The following is a 17577-nucleotide window of genomic DNA, read 5'->3' on the forward strand; positions in this document are numbered from 1 at the left end:
AGGGTGACTCATGAAAAGGAGCCATGATAAAGGCCACGTCATAAGAATGTGGCAGAAAAAATATGCCAGGGCATGTTTGTGAGGGTTGGATTCAAGTGGGGGTAAGGCCATAAACTATACAATTTAGTTCAAATGAATCAAAACCACTTCTGTGGAGTTTGGAAAAAATCAGTGTATTTCAGATTAGATAACACTAGAAATTGAGATAAATGTATCTTGTGAGATTAAAGGTGCTACAATTGCTCAGGATTTAACTACTTGCTACATGCTCAGTATATTCCCTTTGTTGCATTTAATATTAAAGAAAATTTCTTCAATAAGAATTGATCCGTTTTCTTTTTTTCATAAAGGGAGCTGATGTCCTAAAGCCTTGATCCGAATGTCATTCAGGCCGATAGGTTTTGCTGAAAATTCTCCAACCGTGAACAAAATACACTCTTCAGAGAAAGAGGAACTACTCTCAACCTGTATCCCGATTGCTGTTCCTTCAATATAACAAGCAGTTGATAAAACATATTTCATTTATTCAATGTGGGTACTGCTCAAATCCAACTGCCTCTAAGCAGCTCGCAACCATATGCAAAAAATGACCAGAGTAGTACAAAAGTTACAAAATAAATATCTGAGGGCAATCTAAACAACAAAGCCAACAAAGAATGTCACAAGTGGGGAATCCCACACACCTTACTATAGGTTTTTCAAGGCCTTCCAAAACATCTTCAGGGTGGGAGCTGCACAGATCTGGGGTGGAACTAATTCCAGAGGGGAGGTACCACTCAGATAAAGCACATTTTCCAGCTTCAGATGACACTGTTTAATTAAGGGGCTTTGGAGCATGTCCACCCTGCCTGCTCATAGAGGATGGACGGAAAGCATGAGGCAGATGGTCCTTCAAATAGTAGCCCTATGCCATATATGGCTTTATAGATAATAGTTACTATCTTAAATTGTATCCAGAAATCTGGCAAACTATGTATCTTGCAAAGCAGGGGTACCATGTGGGCATTTCTTTAAATTCACATTTTTTTAAAAAATAAATATTTTAACGAGGTATGCTTAGTGTTATGCCAATGGATATTTTGCTTTCTCTGTTAGTTCAGTAATCGCTCCTATAGCGATTATACGTTCCTATATATGCCATCTAGAAATTTGCCCGACTTCAGGAGACTGAACGAGAAGCTATTTTTTCCCCCTTGGTATTGTCCCCGACCAGACTTGCATCGCTTCATCCCCTTTCCCAAAAGATCCCAAACCTGAACCACAACCCGAAAATGCATTACAATAAGGCAAAGCCTATTGTAACCCACACGCCTAACACACGCGCCCGCTCCCTTGCTTAGGAAGGGAAGAAGGAAAAAGCGAAGCGCTTTGAGGCGAGTTGGAGCAGAAGCCTCGATTCCGGTCTGTCTTAACTCAGCACGCTGTCCCTCGCTTCCGCGGTCCCGGGTCTCCTCCCAAGGGGCGGGGCTCGTGAACGCTCAAACACAAGTTTGGGCGAGGCGGCCGTAGGGAGTTTCCGGGCTGGGAGAGTCTCGGAGAGCAGCGTCAGAGAGTTATGGAGAGTGGCGGAGGCGCCTACGGAGCCGCTAAAGCGGGAGGCACGTTTGACCTGTGGCATTTCTTGCAGCAGCCACAGGTCATTGCACGCATTTTCAGTGCGGTGAGTGGCTGAAGCTGGCTCGAGCCCCGGAGAAGCTTGAGACCACCAGCGGGTTCGAGCTTGCCGGAGACCGGTTCGCTCCTTCTCTTTTCCCTCCCTTTCGCGGGCACGCCTGCAACGGTGGCTCTCACCTAGGGGGTGACGTGGCCGGAGTGCCGGTAGGTTAGGGGTCCCGGCAGCACTGAAGTGGAACCCCTAGAGGAGTGTCTGCTTACTTATTGCGAACCTGAGCTGGGACCAATACCTAGGAGTAGCCTGAGCGGAGCAGTGCAGAGTCACGCAACACTCTTAGAGCGGAGGGCCCCGGCTGGAGGAACGGCCGAGGCTGTTTCCCTCGGAGAGGGATTATTGCATTAACCCAGGGCGGATGCTTAGAGGACTCTCCCCTTCGGTGTTTCGCTTCTCCAAAATCCCGGCGGCGCTGAGCCGCTTGGGAAACTTAACGGCCGGGCTGGGATCAAGTCTTGCCCTTTGTTTTGCAAAACGAGAGGCGGGTGTTTTTGACCCTCGCCGGGCAGGACCCCTTCGGGTGCTTGAGGCGGTGACGGAGGATCGGGGTTTTGCTTCGGGTTAGCTTTGCTTCGGTTCGGCCGGATAAAACCCCTCCGTTTTTGCACCGAGCGTTGTTTGTGCGGCAGCCTAGTCATAGGAAGGTCAGCTGATGATCCACGGGCGGCGCGAGGGGCTGGCTTCCTTACAATGTAACGAGAATAGGACCAGCAAAAGGGGCACGGTCATGGCTCGGCTCGGCTCAGCTCTTCCCTTGCTTTGAAGTTCCCAGCCCTGCCTTGAAAAGAAGGTGGCAATGCCCTGCGCACCGGCTGCTACTGTAGACTTAAGGAAATAAAGTCTAGGCCAGGGGTCTCCAACCTTGCCAACTTTAAGACTGGTGGACTTCAACTCCCAGAGTTCCTCAGCCAGCTTTGCTGGGAGTTGAAGTCCACCAGTCTTAAAGTTGGCAAGGTTGGAAACTCTTGGCCTAAGCACCGTAGTACAGATAAAGACCCATTCAAATCGAGCACGACCCGTCCTTCTGGTTTTCTTAGCCAAAACAGGGAAGTAGATGGCAGCTGTCTTCTTGACTCTACTACCTCTTAACTTTCTTTTAAAGGAGGGGTAGCCTGAAATCCTAGGAAATTTGTATTTGTTAAAGACTTGAAGTAATTTATTCCGTGGCTTAAAAAAAAACTTTTAGATGTTTCTGTCCTTGTCTTCAAAAATTGCAGCCTAGGCAAAGCAAGTCCCGCAGGCACAAGAAAAGGCTGCTATGCTGATTTGGTTTGAGAAGCACGTGCTTGAGGGTGTGCTTGCTTGCTTGATTGCCTGTGATGAGCATTCAGTTTGTAATTTGGTGAGCCTATCTCAATTCCATTCCATTAACAGGAACCTGGAAACCTTTTAAGGTAGAGTTTCTTCTGTTTGTGAAAAGTGAGAACATTAATGTGAATAGTGAATTCCTCTTGAGCCTGAACACCAGAGCTAAATGATTACAGTTTTATCGTTGGGCCATGATACTTTGTTTTGTTTTGTTCCTCCTCCTCCTCTTTATCAAAGCTTTATTTTATGATGTTAACCAACCTAAAGTCTTTGAGGATTGGGCACCCAGCATACCAATAAAGTGTACATATATTGCAAGTTGGTTGCTTGCCCTAGAATAGCGCCAGGCATGAGTATTTAAGTTCAAAAACTTGGCAGAATCTATAATTCGATAAATGGTTATTATGGGATTTCCCTGGGAAGTGTTAGCATTGACCTTTTCCTCTTCTCTCTCTTATTATTTTGCAGGTATTTGCACTCATTGTTTTCTCCTGCATCATTGGGGAAGGTTACACCAGTAATACGCAACACCCTAAACTTTACTGCATCTTTAATCATAGTGAGGATGCCTGTCGTTATGGTATCGGCATTGGTGTGGTTGCCTTCCTGGCTTGTGTATTTTTCTTTATGGTCGACATCTACTTCCCCCAGATTAGCAGTGCCACTGATCGCAAGTACCTCGTTATGGCCGACCTAGCTTTCTCAGGTATGCTGCTGGGAGATGTAAACTCAAACAGGACCCTGGGAAGAACACAGCTGAGTTCTTTCTTCTCTTCCAGTCTTGGGACAGCATTTCCCCTTTTGGCTCCTATTCCTCTGTGCTTGCATGGAATTGCTCAGATCTTTTGGAATGATGCCCTCTAAAGTTTGCTTTGTGAAAGGGCAAAGGGGCTTTAAGAGAGGAGACCTCCTCCTGGGTGCTTCTTCATGAGGATTATTATTGAAGGATAAGAGAACATAGAATTGGAGCCTGTTCTCTGAATAAAAAGTCATTACTGGTAGTCTTCACTTACTGTCACTAAGCAGTCATGTGATTGCAATCATGAAACACATAACCCAGTTAAGTGCAATGTCACTTGACTATAATTTGCAACTTCCTGCTGGGTTCCCCATTGATTTTGCTTGTCGGAAGTTGGCTGTGAGGGTTGCAAATGGCAGTCATGTGACTGGAGAGCACTGCAGCCATCATAAATGTGGGTCACCAAGCACCCGAATCGTGATCATGTGGATGCTATAACGGCTATAACATGAACGAATGGTCAGAAATTTGCTTTCTCAGTACCATAGTAACTTCAGTCATTGAACAAGCAGTCCTTTAAAATTTCTTGGACTACAATTCTCCTCGGTCTCTGCCATTGTTGCTAATGATCAATACTGGGATATTGTTCAAAGCGTTTGAAGGATATATTGCCTAATGCCTATCACGAAGTTGGAATGAAGCTTGCCCATGCTGTACACCAGGGGTCCTCAGCTCATAGACTGGCACTGGTCTGTGGCCTGCCAGGAACTGGGCTACACAAGTGAGCGAAGCCCCATCTGCACATACATGGGATCCAGGCAGTGATACCACATTCCCTGATCCACAAAAAAGCCACCCTCTACGAAACTGGTCTCTGCCACACAAAAGGTTGGGGGCCGCTTCTCTAAACCATTTGTCTAAAGTGGCCAATGCTGACTTGAATACCTCCCCCCCAAAAGAATAGCGCTTTGGCTGTCTCTAAGCAGTTTACAGAATCAGCCTCTTGCCCCCAACAGTCTGGGTCCTCATTTTACTGATCTCGGAAGGAGGGAAGGCTGAGTCAACCTTGAACCGGTGAGATTCAAACTGCCGAACTGCTGGCAATCGGCAGTCAGCAGAAGTAGCCTGCGGTACTGCATTCTAACCACTGCGCCACCACAGCCCTTCAAGAATATCAGAATAGGATTAATGTGCCGTACTATAACTTTTCATAACTATAGTTAAAATGTTACTTTCATGCTATCATGTAATCTATAAGGATGTGTTCTCTTGTCCTCTGTCTAGCTGTTTGGACCTTTTTGTGGTTTATTGGATTCTGTGTGCTGACAAACCAGTGGTCATCAACGCAGATTAGTGAGATAACAATTGGGGCTGATTCTGCCCGTGCATCAATTGCCTTCAGTTTCTTCTCCATTTTTTCATGGGTGAGTAGAGTTTCTTCACGTCTCAAGAAAGTCCAGGAATGAATAGTCAGCCTAGGGAGATCGAGCAGCTTTAAGGCTTATTTTGCCTAGTTGGCAAACAGGATATGAAACTGGTGATTTTTGCTATTTTACTTTTGCTATTTCATGAAAGGACGTCAGCACAAAACCAGAGACTAATTCAAATCTCATTGTCATTAACACAGCCTTCTAATTGCCTGAGGAATATGAAAGTTATTCTTTTATAAAGGCTGTAAAAACCTTGAATGAAGGAATGCCAGGGAAATGCATCCAGGCACCTTTACAATAGAACTGACTTGATGAGATGTAACTTTTTCAGTTTGATTCCATAAGTTACAGTGTGATTAAATTAATTAAGGTGATGGCGTGTTCACAGAACACTGTGCTGAGTGTTGCAGAGGATATTTGTTCTCTAGCAAGCAAGTCTTTGTGCGCAGATTCCTACTATTGCAAATAACTCTTCCTCTCCATAGGGACTCCTGATTGCCTTCGCCCTTCAGCGTTACCGTATGGGTGTCCAAGATTTTGACCAAAGTTACATCGACCCAGCTCCAGGTCCGACACCCCCATACTCCAGTTATCCCAATGCCAGTCATGAGAGCTACCAGCAGCCACCCTTCACTCACACTGGAGAGAACTCTGAGGGCTATCAGCCTCCACCTGTGTATTGATTGCTACTCATTGTTCAAAGCAGCTGGCAGGGATAGTATCCTAGTGCTATGTATTCATTTTTCGGGGTGGGGACTATGTCTACTGTGAAATTGTGAGAGTGCCACAACCAAGATTGCGGGTTATGCCTGTATATGTATTGGGTTCTGAGATAGTCTATTGTTTTCAACTATTTTCAAAACTTGCTTCTTGCAAAAAAAAAAAAGCTGTTTCTTTTGTGGGCACAGGAAGCTTGCTGTGTGACTTGCAAGGCATATTAATTGCTGAAACGGTATTGACTACTTGGTCTTATTACTGCTGCAGCTAACTAAGCTGCTTGCTGGAAAGCTAGAGTCATTTTGCAGCAAAGGAAAACTGTCCTTCTACTGGATATGCCCCAGTGGGATCCTTGCCACTGCTATCTGCCCGGTGCTGTTACATCTGTGCCTTGCTGTGCTTGTTCATCTTGACCATTCCAGACCTCCAATGGGTCTGGTGTTCCTATGGCTCTGTGGTGCTACCCTTCCAGACTGGGAAATACCTGTGCGGTGCTTTCTTACCATTTCAGCTGCTGATACCAAAATCAATTAAAAGCATTTCTAGGTAAAGCTTTAGACGTATTGCATTAGTGATTCAACTGAATTTACCATATCGTACCTTTTCTTTGGTTTAAAAGTGGGAAAGACTTGGCTCCATGAAGAATTGTAAGACCTGTTTTAAGTATTCTATAGAGACCTACAGGGTTTCAATAATGTACCGAAGACAAACTCACTCTTACAAATTTTATTCTCCTAACCTTTCCTGATTCAGTAACAAATAGGAATGTGTGTGAAATGGAAAATATACTGCTTTGAACCCATAACACTTTGCATTCTAGAAGAGCTCAAGAACAATAGCTGCAATACTGTCTTTTGATCAAATACAAATCAGTAGGATTTTTCTGGTGAATAGAATAGGCATATTACCTTCAACCGCAGCCAATGCCAAAGCACAGCATATACCATTGCCTCACTTGTCCTGATCTTCCCAGCAGTCCCTGCCCCAAAAGCACTGCAGAGCCTATCCCCAATCTTTACAGTGCTTTTCCTTCCTCCCTGCTGTGACTGCCAGCCTCTGCATGTGGCACCATTCTTGCTTTATCTGAAACCATCTGTTTCAGTCTACCACTGGAACAAGAGACACCCCCCCCCCCATTTTAGTCTGTATGCAGACCAGAACATTCAAAATCGTATTTTAGTTCAGGCAGAAACCAGCTAAAAATGGCTGTTCTGCACACAATGATTTATACATCTCCATTAACAAGTCTTTCAGAGAATGGCTTTTTTGTATCCATAGCCTGTGGCTGTTAACACTGTTGTTTTCTAATTGCATGTTTTGGGAAACTTCAGGCAAATATCACAATATTGGGGCTTTGAAGTGTTTTAAATTTTTGCCATAGTAGAAGTTGAATTATATGTATCCCTTAGAACATATTGTGGATTTTGATGTATCCTATAATTTTAGGGGAGATGACAAATACTGTAGTTTACAGAAAGAGTAATAATTGGGCAAGGGTATATTGTCTAGCACAGTGAGGGCTAACCTTTTTGCCATCGCATGCCAGGAGGAGGTGTAGGGTGTGTGTGCTCGTATGTGCCCACACCCATAATTCTATGTGCCCCGCCCCCAAGCATGCGAAACCCCCCACCACTCCCAGCACGCGATGGCCCAGTAGGCCCGGTTTTTCTCTCACCTGACTCCAGAGCCTTTCTAGGACTTTGGGGAGGACAAAAAATGGCCTCCCCCCTCCCCCGAGGTCCTCTGGAGGCCAAAAACAGCCCATTTGCCAACTTCCAGTGGGATCGGAAGTAGGAAAACAGGCCATTTTCAGCCTCCAGGGGGGTTGGGGAAGGCCGTTTTCATCCTCCCCAGACTACTAGAGAGGCTCTGGAGTCAGGAGAGAGAGAAAAACGGGCTTTCCCCACCACCGTCTCCTGAGGCCTTCCTGAGGCAGGAAACAGCCCGTTTCCCTACTTCTGGTGGGCCCAAAAATCAGTTGGCATGTGCCGGAGCAGAGTTCGCATCCCCACTGATATGGGTACATGTGCCACCTGTGGTACGCCAGCCATAGGTTCACCATAATGGATCTAGCATATGGCCAGCAGTGGAGCTTTTAAAAAGCATGAACCCTTTTAGCCTAGCCTTTATTGCCTGCTTTTGTCTGGAAAAAAAGGTTGTATAGCTTTTGTGTGAAGATCATTTATACTGTTTAGGAGTAACTAGGGTAAGATTATTGGCAGTAATTATTAAGCTTCCCAGCATTTTCAGCTGTAATTTCCCTTCAATGAATGCCATACATATAGCTATTTCCTGATTAATGATTTAAGAGCTTTACATATTAGGGCACTCTAATGCCTGTTATATCAATGGGCATTAACAAGGTGGTAGGGTAACTAGAATACATTTTAAACTAGTAATAAAGCTCTTGTCACTGAACTTAAATATTAAGATGAACAGGTACTACTAAGTTTTACACATAAAACTTTTAAGATTACTTTTATTCAATACATCATTATTAAAATCAACCCTTCAGTTTCCATTACAGAAGTTAATACTTCTGCTCCTAAGACAACAGAAGCAAGACACAGGGGATGTTTTCAGTGTTAAAAAGATTACATTTACTCAAAAAGATGAAATGCAGATACTCATCACAAAATGCTAGACAGTACGCTAGAAAGTGTAAAGCAGGAATATAATATTTAAAACGACTAACACATTAGTAGCCAGTTTGATAAATTAAGCAAGCAAAAATAGAATATATTTAAGTTGATAATGTAAGATGTCAAGTCTCTATCCAGGAAGGTTAAAAGGAAGGCCTTTTATTAATTAATTATAAGGGCTGGGAAAAGGGCTTTTCTTTGTAAGTCCAGATCTTTACTTAGATACATGCAGCACCATATAAAAATACATTTTGTTCAGTTACCCCATTCAGTCTTTACAGTCCAAAAGCCTGTTTCATTCTAAATGAATTACCTATTGAATAGAGTAAGAATTCACCTTCCTCCAAACCCCAATTTGATGGAATTAGAAAAACGGTGTTCCAGTTTCATAGTGCAACTTGCTGTTAGTAAATTTACTTTAGCTATTACAACCGTTAAAACTCTGAATTAAACGGTTTGGGGAAATTTTGTGCAAGAGGAAATGCATTACAAAATCTTCCCTCTAGAGACTAAAAAACCAGTGCAATTCTCAATATAGAACATCCTTATTCATAGCATTTTATAATGTCCTCAAACCTTGTTGCTCCTTATAAAAACAACTCTTTCTGATGTGTTGGAGGGACATTAGCTTAGCAGTACAAAGCTAGAAGGAAGGACAGGAAAATGTTTCTTTAAATCCACCTGGGAATCAGATCTCTTGCTTCCTTTGTTCAACTAGATGGACTCCATTGCATGATCTGACGGGTAGCCAAGACTTTCCTGGAGGCACTAATATCCATGGGCTTATTCCCACCTAGTAGGTTCTCTTTGTTTTCCAATATCAACTGTTGTCGATTCTTGAAATAGCAGACCCGGCATACTGAATGGTATTTATCTTCCCCTCCTATCACTTCCACCTAGTAGGATGAAATTTAAAAATAAAAGGTTTTGCTGTTCTCAACCTATAACAGGCAATATCTCTCACAGTCAATAGCTTTAAAGAAAGGGAGAGCTTTTATTGGAGCCTTACCTCTTTCTCTGTTCCCAACCTTTTAGTGTAAGAGGCCTCACGATAACACTCCATACAAACAGCGTTAAGTTTCACGACACTCTCTGCTAAGGGGACTAGTTGCAAGATGTTCCCAAAAGCCTGAAATGAAACCATGAAATATTTTGTAGATCTGGGACATAAACTATCCAGAAATTCTAATGAAGAATTTAAAGGGATTTACCTTCCTCTGAAATGTTCCATCCAGGGCTGCCACAATGACAGTCTTCCCTGCGTTGGCCATTGTCTCACAAAACTCAACTATATCTGGAAACTAGTTGGGAAAATTAAAAGTTCATCACTCCCTCATTCCAGCCTTTAGAAGCTTTGTAAAGCAATGTCTAAGATACTGTTTTGTTGTGAATAAAGTTAGTGATGTTTCTTCACAGAACGTAAGATCTACTTAATTCACCATTCTGAACCTACTGGTGCTCGAGATGCCTCTCGGAAGCTCACAAGCAGGAGTATAACATAGCCTCCCACGGATCTTTTTTGGCAATTAACTTTTGAATATATGCTTTCTCCAATAGGAAAATAAATTGTATATAGAATATAGCATTTTAAATAATCATTTCCTTTTATTTGTTGCAATTCTAACATTCAGCTTAATTTCTAGGTTTTATAATTCAAAAGAATAAATTTGCTCATTTCTTATACAAAGAGCAAAATTATATTCTTCTGAATGGTGTGTGTGTGTGTGTGTGTGTGTGTGTGTCCTTCTTTAACTCCATGATGCTCCTTTTCAGATGAATTGATCAAAAATTTACTTGTATTCCGAAGTCTGGTTGCATTTTCAATTTATTTGAGATTATGCCATTAGAAGCATTTACATGGTATTCATAGCACAATTTTATCTATTTGCTAGGAATCTAGTCCTACGGAGTTTACTGAGGTTTGCTCCCCAGGCAAGCATGCATAGGATTGTATTTTAATTATTCAGATTTACAATCAAGTTGAGAATATAAAGATCTATCATATCGTCGCTGTTGCCCCACATTTTAGAGGTAGTATCAATGAACAAAATGGGCCTTACCCTACATTAAGTGTCTATAGAATTAAATTTCAAACTCTACTAAGCATGGAAACTATCAGTACTTGGCAGTTCATTTAAACGTTCAGGTAATATAAACTTACAAACTGGCCTTCGTCAATGCCAATCACAGCAGAATTCAGAGCCTCCTGCTGGACATCTTTGAGAGAACAAGCTGACATGGCCTCCATGGTGTTTCTGTGCAGAAAGAACATCAAGAGTTGGAAGGTACCTTGGAGGTTTTCTAGTCCAACCCTCGCTCAAGCTGGAGAGACTATTTTAGATAAATGGCTGTCCAATCACTTCTTAAAAACCTCCAGCGATGGAGCACCCACAATTTCTGGAGGCAAGCCATTCCACTGATTAATTGCTTTCACTGTCAGAAAATTTCTCTTTAATTCTAGGTTGCATCTCTCCTCCATAAGTTTCTGCTTATAAGATAAGTATTTGCAGCAGGTTAAAATTTATTTAAGGGTAACTGTTCTCAAATACCAAAATCTACAGATCCTCTTTAAGACAGACAGCAACCCTGAATCCTAAAGACCATCTGATTGCAAACATTTTAATGCAGATTCAAATAAAGGATTTAGAAAAATGTTTTACCTTTTTGCAATTGTCTTATTTACTGTATATGGAAAACAGATAACATTTTGTGAAAAAATAAAATTTGAACTTTTGAATGGCTCAACCAATATGATAAATTAGGGGATCACAATTTTAGCTTAACTTTCAAAAGAACAAAAGTTATATAAAGAAGTGTATTCAGTTACACTTCTTCAAATACGACTGAATCATAAGAGTTTGGGGTGATTTTTCTCACAATAATGATTTTGTGATGAAAACATAACTGTACACAGAAGGGCTCTGGATTACGCTAGCATTTAACTAAAAAAATATTTTATATTGTTCTTGCAGTTTTGTTTCTTCCCTCCAAAGTGACAGGAGCCATTTCTTATTAGTTTGTATTTGTAAAGAAATATTGAGCTGTGTGCAAGTGTAATATATAGGTATAGTAAAATAGTTACAAATCATTGGGAAAGTTACTATATAAGGAAATGAATTTGCCTTATTTTTGGTGAAACAATTCTTTTCATATATTAATAATTTCATATGCTTGTCTATCATAATTTAAATTCTTTTTCTAATTCTCTAAAAGCTCATATTATGTTGAGACTGATATGAAACTTCACTGTACAATATTTAAAGCCAAAAAGTGTGTCTGATATATTGTATGCTGAGGCAATAACACTAATCACAGTTTCTTGAAGATAATAAAATAAAATCCACAAGCAATCAATATTACAGGACACATATGAATTCTGTTTTCCTGAGCCAAAAAATGTATCTCTGTAAAGTGTTTTCTCCAAGTGATAAAATATTGTTTTACTCTGCTCATAGTATGTTTTCACCTGTCATGTGTGGAGACTCCATTGACACAATAGCGTGTATCTTTTGCATACTTGATTAGTAGACATTTATACTGTGCAATTTGAAATCGACGGACTCGGCGCATCAATTCAGTGCTAAAAAAGAATTAAGATTCCATTGTGACAAATGCTACTCAGAAAAATCTGAAGTATCAAAAAATAACATTTTTTTAATTCTATCATGCATCAACACTTCTTGCACTACCCAAAGTTTCAATTTTAATAATTTGGCCACCTACCTTCAAAGTAATTGAGCATCTAGGCCCTTGGATAATATACTCCCTCAAGATACCAAACCTATACCATTTCCAATGGTACTTAGAAATGGTATAGATTTGTACTGTATTCTGTATTATCAGAAACATAAAAAATGGTAGTTAATTTTTGCCCCCTGCTTATTCCAGCCTCCTCCAGCATGGTATTGAAATTACATTAAAGCTTAAACTTCTAAAATTCTTAGCCAGTTTCAAAGAAGACAGTGCTATTCTCTTCTATATGTTGTAATACATGTATAATCTATTCTTTATTTTTATTTATTTATATCTGGCTTTTATTATTTTTACAAATAACTCAATTTTCCCCACAACAAGAACCCTGTGAGGTGGATTGGACTGAGAGAGACTGACTGGCTCAAAGTCACCCAGTTGGCTTTTATGCCTAAAATGATCTCAGCCATACTTTTAATTCCTAGTCTTACTGAGTTAAGAAGAAGCATGGGCCTAGCTGAATATAACCAGGCCTGCAGACTGTCTTACTCCTCTGCAGCTTCCCCCCTCCCCCAGCAATTTATTTCACTTGAAGCTCCCGTCTTCTTTTCTAGTCATTTCAGCATCTAGATACCAGTGCTATTTTAATGGTTTCATACCTTTTTCCAGAGAACATGGGTCCAAAGATGACCTGTCATAAGAGAGGAGGGGAGGAAATGAGGAGTTAGTAGTTTTTCCACTTTCCACGTGACTGCCTTCTCACCCCCTAAATTTAAAACTTTCCATCCTTAACTATAATGCGATCTTTTCAAATTCTTAAAGCGGATCGTGTACCTGTATCTGGCCGCGGGCCTTCTGCGGGGATCCTGGCTGCACTCTCGGCATCATCATGCAACTCATAGCACCGACCGGATCCCGCCGATTGCTTTGCTCTCCTCCACTCCAAGAGCGGGATCCCCAAAAGGCGGCTTTGCTTTAGGCGCGCGCGCGATTTTTGTCTATAGCAAAGTAGCTGACCAATCGGGACGGTTTCCATCAGTCAAGCAAATCATAAAGAAGAAGAAAAGAACTTTTCAGCCAATCACTAACAAGGCGGGACTTTTTTTCCCCACTTTAAAAGTGCTTATCGACATTCCTGTTAGACGATTTATAAGGAACTCCCAATCTGTGCTAGGAAGCAAGCAAAAGTGGAGAGGGAAGAAGGATAACTCGGAATTTGCTAATCTGTTGCTGCTAATGTTCTATTTGCTTTTCTACCTGAGGGCCACCTTCTTTTGTTGCAAAATCTTTCGTTTTAAAGGGATCTTTGCTGTTGGCAAAGCAAACGGGTCATCCAATCTCCCCATCCTGTTGTCTAATTGATAACTTGAGATTTCAACTGCTTTTGTCACAAAATTTGGAGAGCATTAGTTTGAGGAAGGCTGTCGGTATGGGGCATGATGCTTGCTTCTTTAGGAACTGAGGATGAGCAAACTCATTCAGGGTTGTTCCCATTCAGGAAATTCAATATCACAGAACTAAACTGCAAAGAATTAGAAATATAGACTGGGTGAAACTAGGCTTAAGAGCACTAAGTGTGAAAAGGATCTTGGAGTCTTAGTGGACAACCAATTAAATATGAGCTAACAGTGTGCAGCGGCAGCCAAAAAGGCCAATTCAATCCTATGTTGCTTTAACAAGGGTATAATCAAGATCAAATGAGGTACTAATACCACTCTATAAAGCCTTAGTAAGACCACACCAGTATGTGGATCAGCAGTATGTGGATCGAGAACTACCAGAAGTACAGGCAGGATTTCGTAGAGGCAGAGGAACTAGAGATCAAATTGCCAACATACGCTGGATCATGGAGAAAGCTAGGGAGTTCCAGAAAAACATCTACTTCTGCTTCATTGACTATGCTAAAGCCTTTGATTGTGTGGATCACAACAAACTGTGGCAAGTTCTTAAAGAGATGGGAGTACCAGACCATCTTATTTGTCTCTTGAGAAACCTGTATGCGGGTCAAAAAGCCACAGTGAGAACTGGACACGGAACCACTGATTGGTTCAAAATTGGGAAAGGAGTCCGGCAAGGCTGTATACTATCACCCTGCCTATTTAACTTATATGCAGAACACATCATGAGAAAGGCGGGGCTAGATGAATCAAAAATTGGAATTAAGATTGCCGGAAGAAATATCAACAACCTCAGATATGCAGATGATACCACTGTAATGGCAGAAAGCGAAGAGGAACTAAAGAGCCTCTTGATGCGGGTGAAGGAGGAGAGTGCAAAAGTTGGCTTGAAACTCAACATTAAGAAAACTAAAATCATGGCATCCGACCCTCTCAATTCCTGACAGATAGATGGTGAAGAAATGGAGATAGTGACAGATTTTATTTTCCTGGGCTCCAAGATCACCGCAGATGGGGACTGCAGCCAAGAAATTAAAAGATGCTTGCTCCTGGGGAAGAAAGCTATGGCAAATCTAGACAGCGTACTAAAAAGCAGAGACATTACCCTGCCAACAAAAGTGCGTATAGTCAAGGCTATGGTTTTCCCAGTTGCAATGTATGGCTGTGAAGGTTGGACCCTAAGAAAGGCTGAGCACCAAAGAATTGAGGCCTTTGAACTCTGGTGCTGAAGAAGACTCCTCCGAGTCCCTTGGACTGCAAGGCGAACAAACAAGTCAGTTCTTGAGGAGATCAACCCTGACTGCTTTTTAGAAGGCCAGATCCTGAAGATGAAACTGAAATACTTTGCCCACCTAATGAGAAAGAAGGACTCACTGGAGAAGAGCCTAATGCTGGGAAAGATTGAGGGCAAAAGAAGAACGGGACGACAGAGAACGAGATGGCTGGATGGAGTCACTGAAGCAGTAGGCATGAGTTTAAATGGACTCCAGAGGATGGTAGAGGACAGGAAGGCCTGGAGGAATGTTGTCCATGGGGTCGCGATGAGTCGGACACGACTTCGCAACTAACAACAAAGACCACACCTAGAATACTGCATCTAGTTTTGGTCACCACACTATAAAAAAAGATGTTTTGAGACTTTCTAGAGTCTTTTCTCTGCACTTTTTCTAGAGTGCAGAGAAGAGCAACCAAGATGATTAGGGGACAGGAGGCTAAAACATGAAGAATGATTACAGGAACTGGGCACGACTAGTCTAGTGAAGAGAAGGACCAGGGGAGACATGATAGCAGTCTTCCAATATTTGAGGGGGTGCCACAGAGAGAAGGGGGTCAACCTATTTCCCAAAGCACCTGAAGGCCAGACACGGAATAATGGATGGAAACTGAACAAGGAGAGATTCAATCTGGAAATAAGGAGAAATTTTCTGACAGAGCAATCAGCCAATGGAACAACTTGTCTTCAGAAGTTGTGGGAGCTTCATCACTGGGAGCTTTCAAGAAGAGACTGGACTGCCATCTGTCAGAAATGGTGTAGGTCAGAGTCTCCTGCTTGGGCAAGGTGTTGGACTAGATGACCTACAAGATCCCTTCCAACTTTGTTAATTAACTGGCAGAAAGGTATCACTTGGGCCTGCAGCTAAAATAATAAAAGTATAGTTCATGTGAATTATTTCAATTATAAGTACCAAACATATAGGTTGCGTATACTGAGTGCATTAAATCTCTCATGAGAGAAATGAGTGAAAAAATAGAATCAGATCTCCACATTCTGTTTGGCCCATCACCAATATTGGCTGCTTCAGCACTCCCTGCATGCAAGACTGTAATGCTGTCCGTCTCTCACTCCAGCATCCACTTCAAATGCACCCTCTGTTCACGTTTTCCAGCTTTGAGTCAAAGCTACTATTCTTTCAACCTGAGCAATCTTAAGCCCTTTATGGTGGGAGGGAGGGTGAGTGGGTGGGGTCTCAGGTGCTCTGTTCTTTTTACAGTAGCAGCCCCAGCTCCAAGGGACTACAGGGCCTATTTGCTCCTCTCCTCTCCCACATCTGATCACCCACTTGGACAGTCATTTTGTGCTGGGCTCTTGGATTCCGATGTTCTCTTTGCTCAGCAATGGCTGTTTCTTGAGTCAATGAGTCATCTTCAGTCTTGAAACTCTTGCTCCATTCAAGCCTTATATTTCCCATCAGTAATAAAAGAAAATTCTGATGTTTCTTTTTCTGTTTAGCTTCAGTGTTTCCGCTTTAGCTGGGGAAATGTTTGTTTTTAGCTATATGATTTTTCATGTAGCAATTTGTTTATTTTTGACTCACCACAATAGATAAACCTACCAATTCCGATTCACAACTTATATTCACGTTCCACTTGTAGTGCAAGATTGTTTTGCTAACTATTTTTAAGGGACTGATCATGGGTGGGGAAAAAAGAGTTGGAATGGGAAGGGACTGATCATGGGTGGGGAAAAAAGAGTTGGAATGGGAGTGACTTGCAACTTCTTGCCAGCTTCCCCATTGAATTTCCTTATGGGAACCTGGCAGAGAGCATCAGAAACCAACCAGTCTCCCTCCTTCCCTCTGTCCCTTGCTCTCTCCCTCCACCTTCCTTCCTTCTTTGCGTCCTTCCCATTCTCCCTCCCTTCCTTCTTCCTTGCTTCCCTCCCTTGCTGTCATTCTCCCATTATCTTCTCTTCCACCCATCCTTTCTTCTCTGCCCCTTGCTCTCTTCCACCTTTTCTTTCCTCCCTCCTTTCCTCACTGTTCCTCTCTCTTCCTTCCTCCTTCTTTCCCAATACCTCCCTCTCCCTTCCTTCTTTTTCCCCCCTTTCCCACCCTTCCTTCCCTACTTCCTTCCCTTCCTTTCTCCTTCCTTCCTTCTTTGCCTTTTCCCCTTTCTCCCTCCCTCACCCTTCCTTCCTTGCTGTGATTCTGTCATCTTCCTCCCTCCCTTTTTTTTACCCAGTTAAAGGTCATGGCAATGAGAATTTTAATAGTATGTCAGTTAGAGTTATTTTGATTTGTAAGAATTTAGCAAAATAAAATTAATTACTTGCATGAAGCTTGGAAAAACAGATGATAATGAGTTTTAAATAACATTAAATATGATTCTGCAGTGGCGCAGTGGTTAGAATTCAGTACCGCAGGCCACTTCTGCTGATCACCGGCTGCCAGCAGTTTGGGTTTCACCGACTCAAGGTTAACTCAGCCTTCCATCCTTCAGAGGTTGGTAAAATGAGGACCCAGATTGTAGAGGCAGAATATGCTGACACTTTAAACCGCTTAGAGAGGGCTGTAAAGCAGTATATAAGTCTAAGTGCTACTGCTATTGCTATTCATATGTTGAGACTAATTTTGGTTAATCTCATCATATTAATTAATTTGGTTAACTTTTTGTTTTCTTGTTATGATTTTCTGAAAAGTAATATGACCAGTACATACATACATACCGGTACATCCATGTTATCAATCTTCAACCTTGTATTAAA

The 17577-nt window shown here is 42.0% G+C and overlaps 2 protein-coding genes across 3 annotated transcripts; one reads left to right on the top strand and one right to left on the bottom strand.

Moving 5' to 3' along the window:
* The first annotated feature begins 1503 nt into the window (after positions 1 to 1503).
* Positions 1504 to 6414, top strand: SYNGR2 (synaptogyrin 2). The gene is made up of 4 exons (XM_058166571.1): positions 1504 to 1660; positions 3446 to 3683; positions 5001 to 5140; positions 5632 to 6414. Exons 1-4 carry the CDS (start codon positions 1556 to 1558, stop codon positions 5827 to 5829), a joined length of 681 nt encoding a protein of 226 aa, XP_058022554.1. The 5' UTR covers positions 1504 to 1555; the 3' UTR covers positions 5830 to 6414.
* A 1984-nt stretch (positions 6415 to 8398) lies between these two features.
* Positions 8399 to 13181, bottom strand: TK1 (thymidine kinase 1). Of its 2 annotated transcripts, XM_058166569.1 has the most exons (7): positions 13030 to 13181; positions 12855 to 12886; positions 11972 to 12085; positions 10667 to 10760; positions 9717 to 9806; positions 9515 to 9634; positions 8399 to 9401 (listed from the first exon to the last, which is right to left on the bottom strand). In XM_058166569.1, the coding sequence occupies exons 1-7, from the start codon at positions 13093 to 13095 to the stop codon at positions 9216 to 9218; spliced, it is 702 nt and encodes a 233-aa protein (XP_058022552.1). In that variant the 5' UTR covers positions 13096 to 13181; the 3' UTR covers positions 8399 to 9215. The 2 variants fall into 2 exon arrangements, with proteins under 2 accessions (XP_058022552.1, XP_058022553.1); XM_058166570.1 differs by lacking the exon at positions 9717 to 9806.
* Between the last annotated feature and the right edge of the window lie 4396 nt (positions 13182 to 17577).

This window comes from Ahaetulla prasina, chromosome 2 (genome assembly GCF_028640845.1).
Source record: "Ahaetulla prasina isolate Xishuangbanna chromosome 2, ASM2864084v1, whole genome shotgun sequence".
Classification (NCBI taxonomy): Eukaryota; Metazoa; Chordata; class Lepidosauria; order Squamata; family Colubridae; genus Ahaetulla; species Ahaetulla prasina.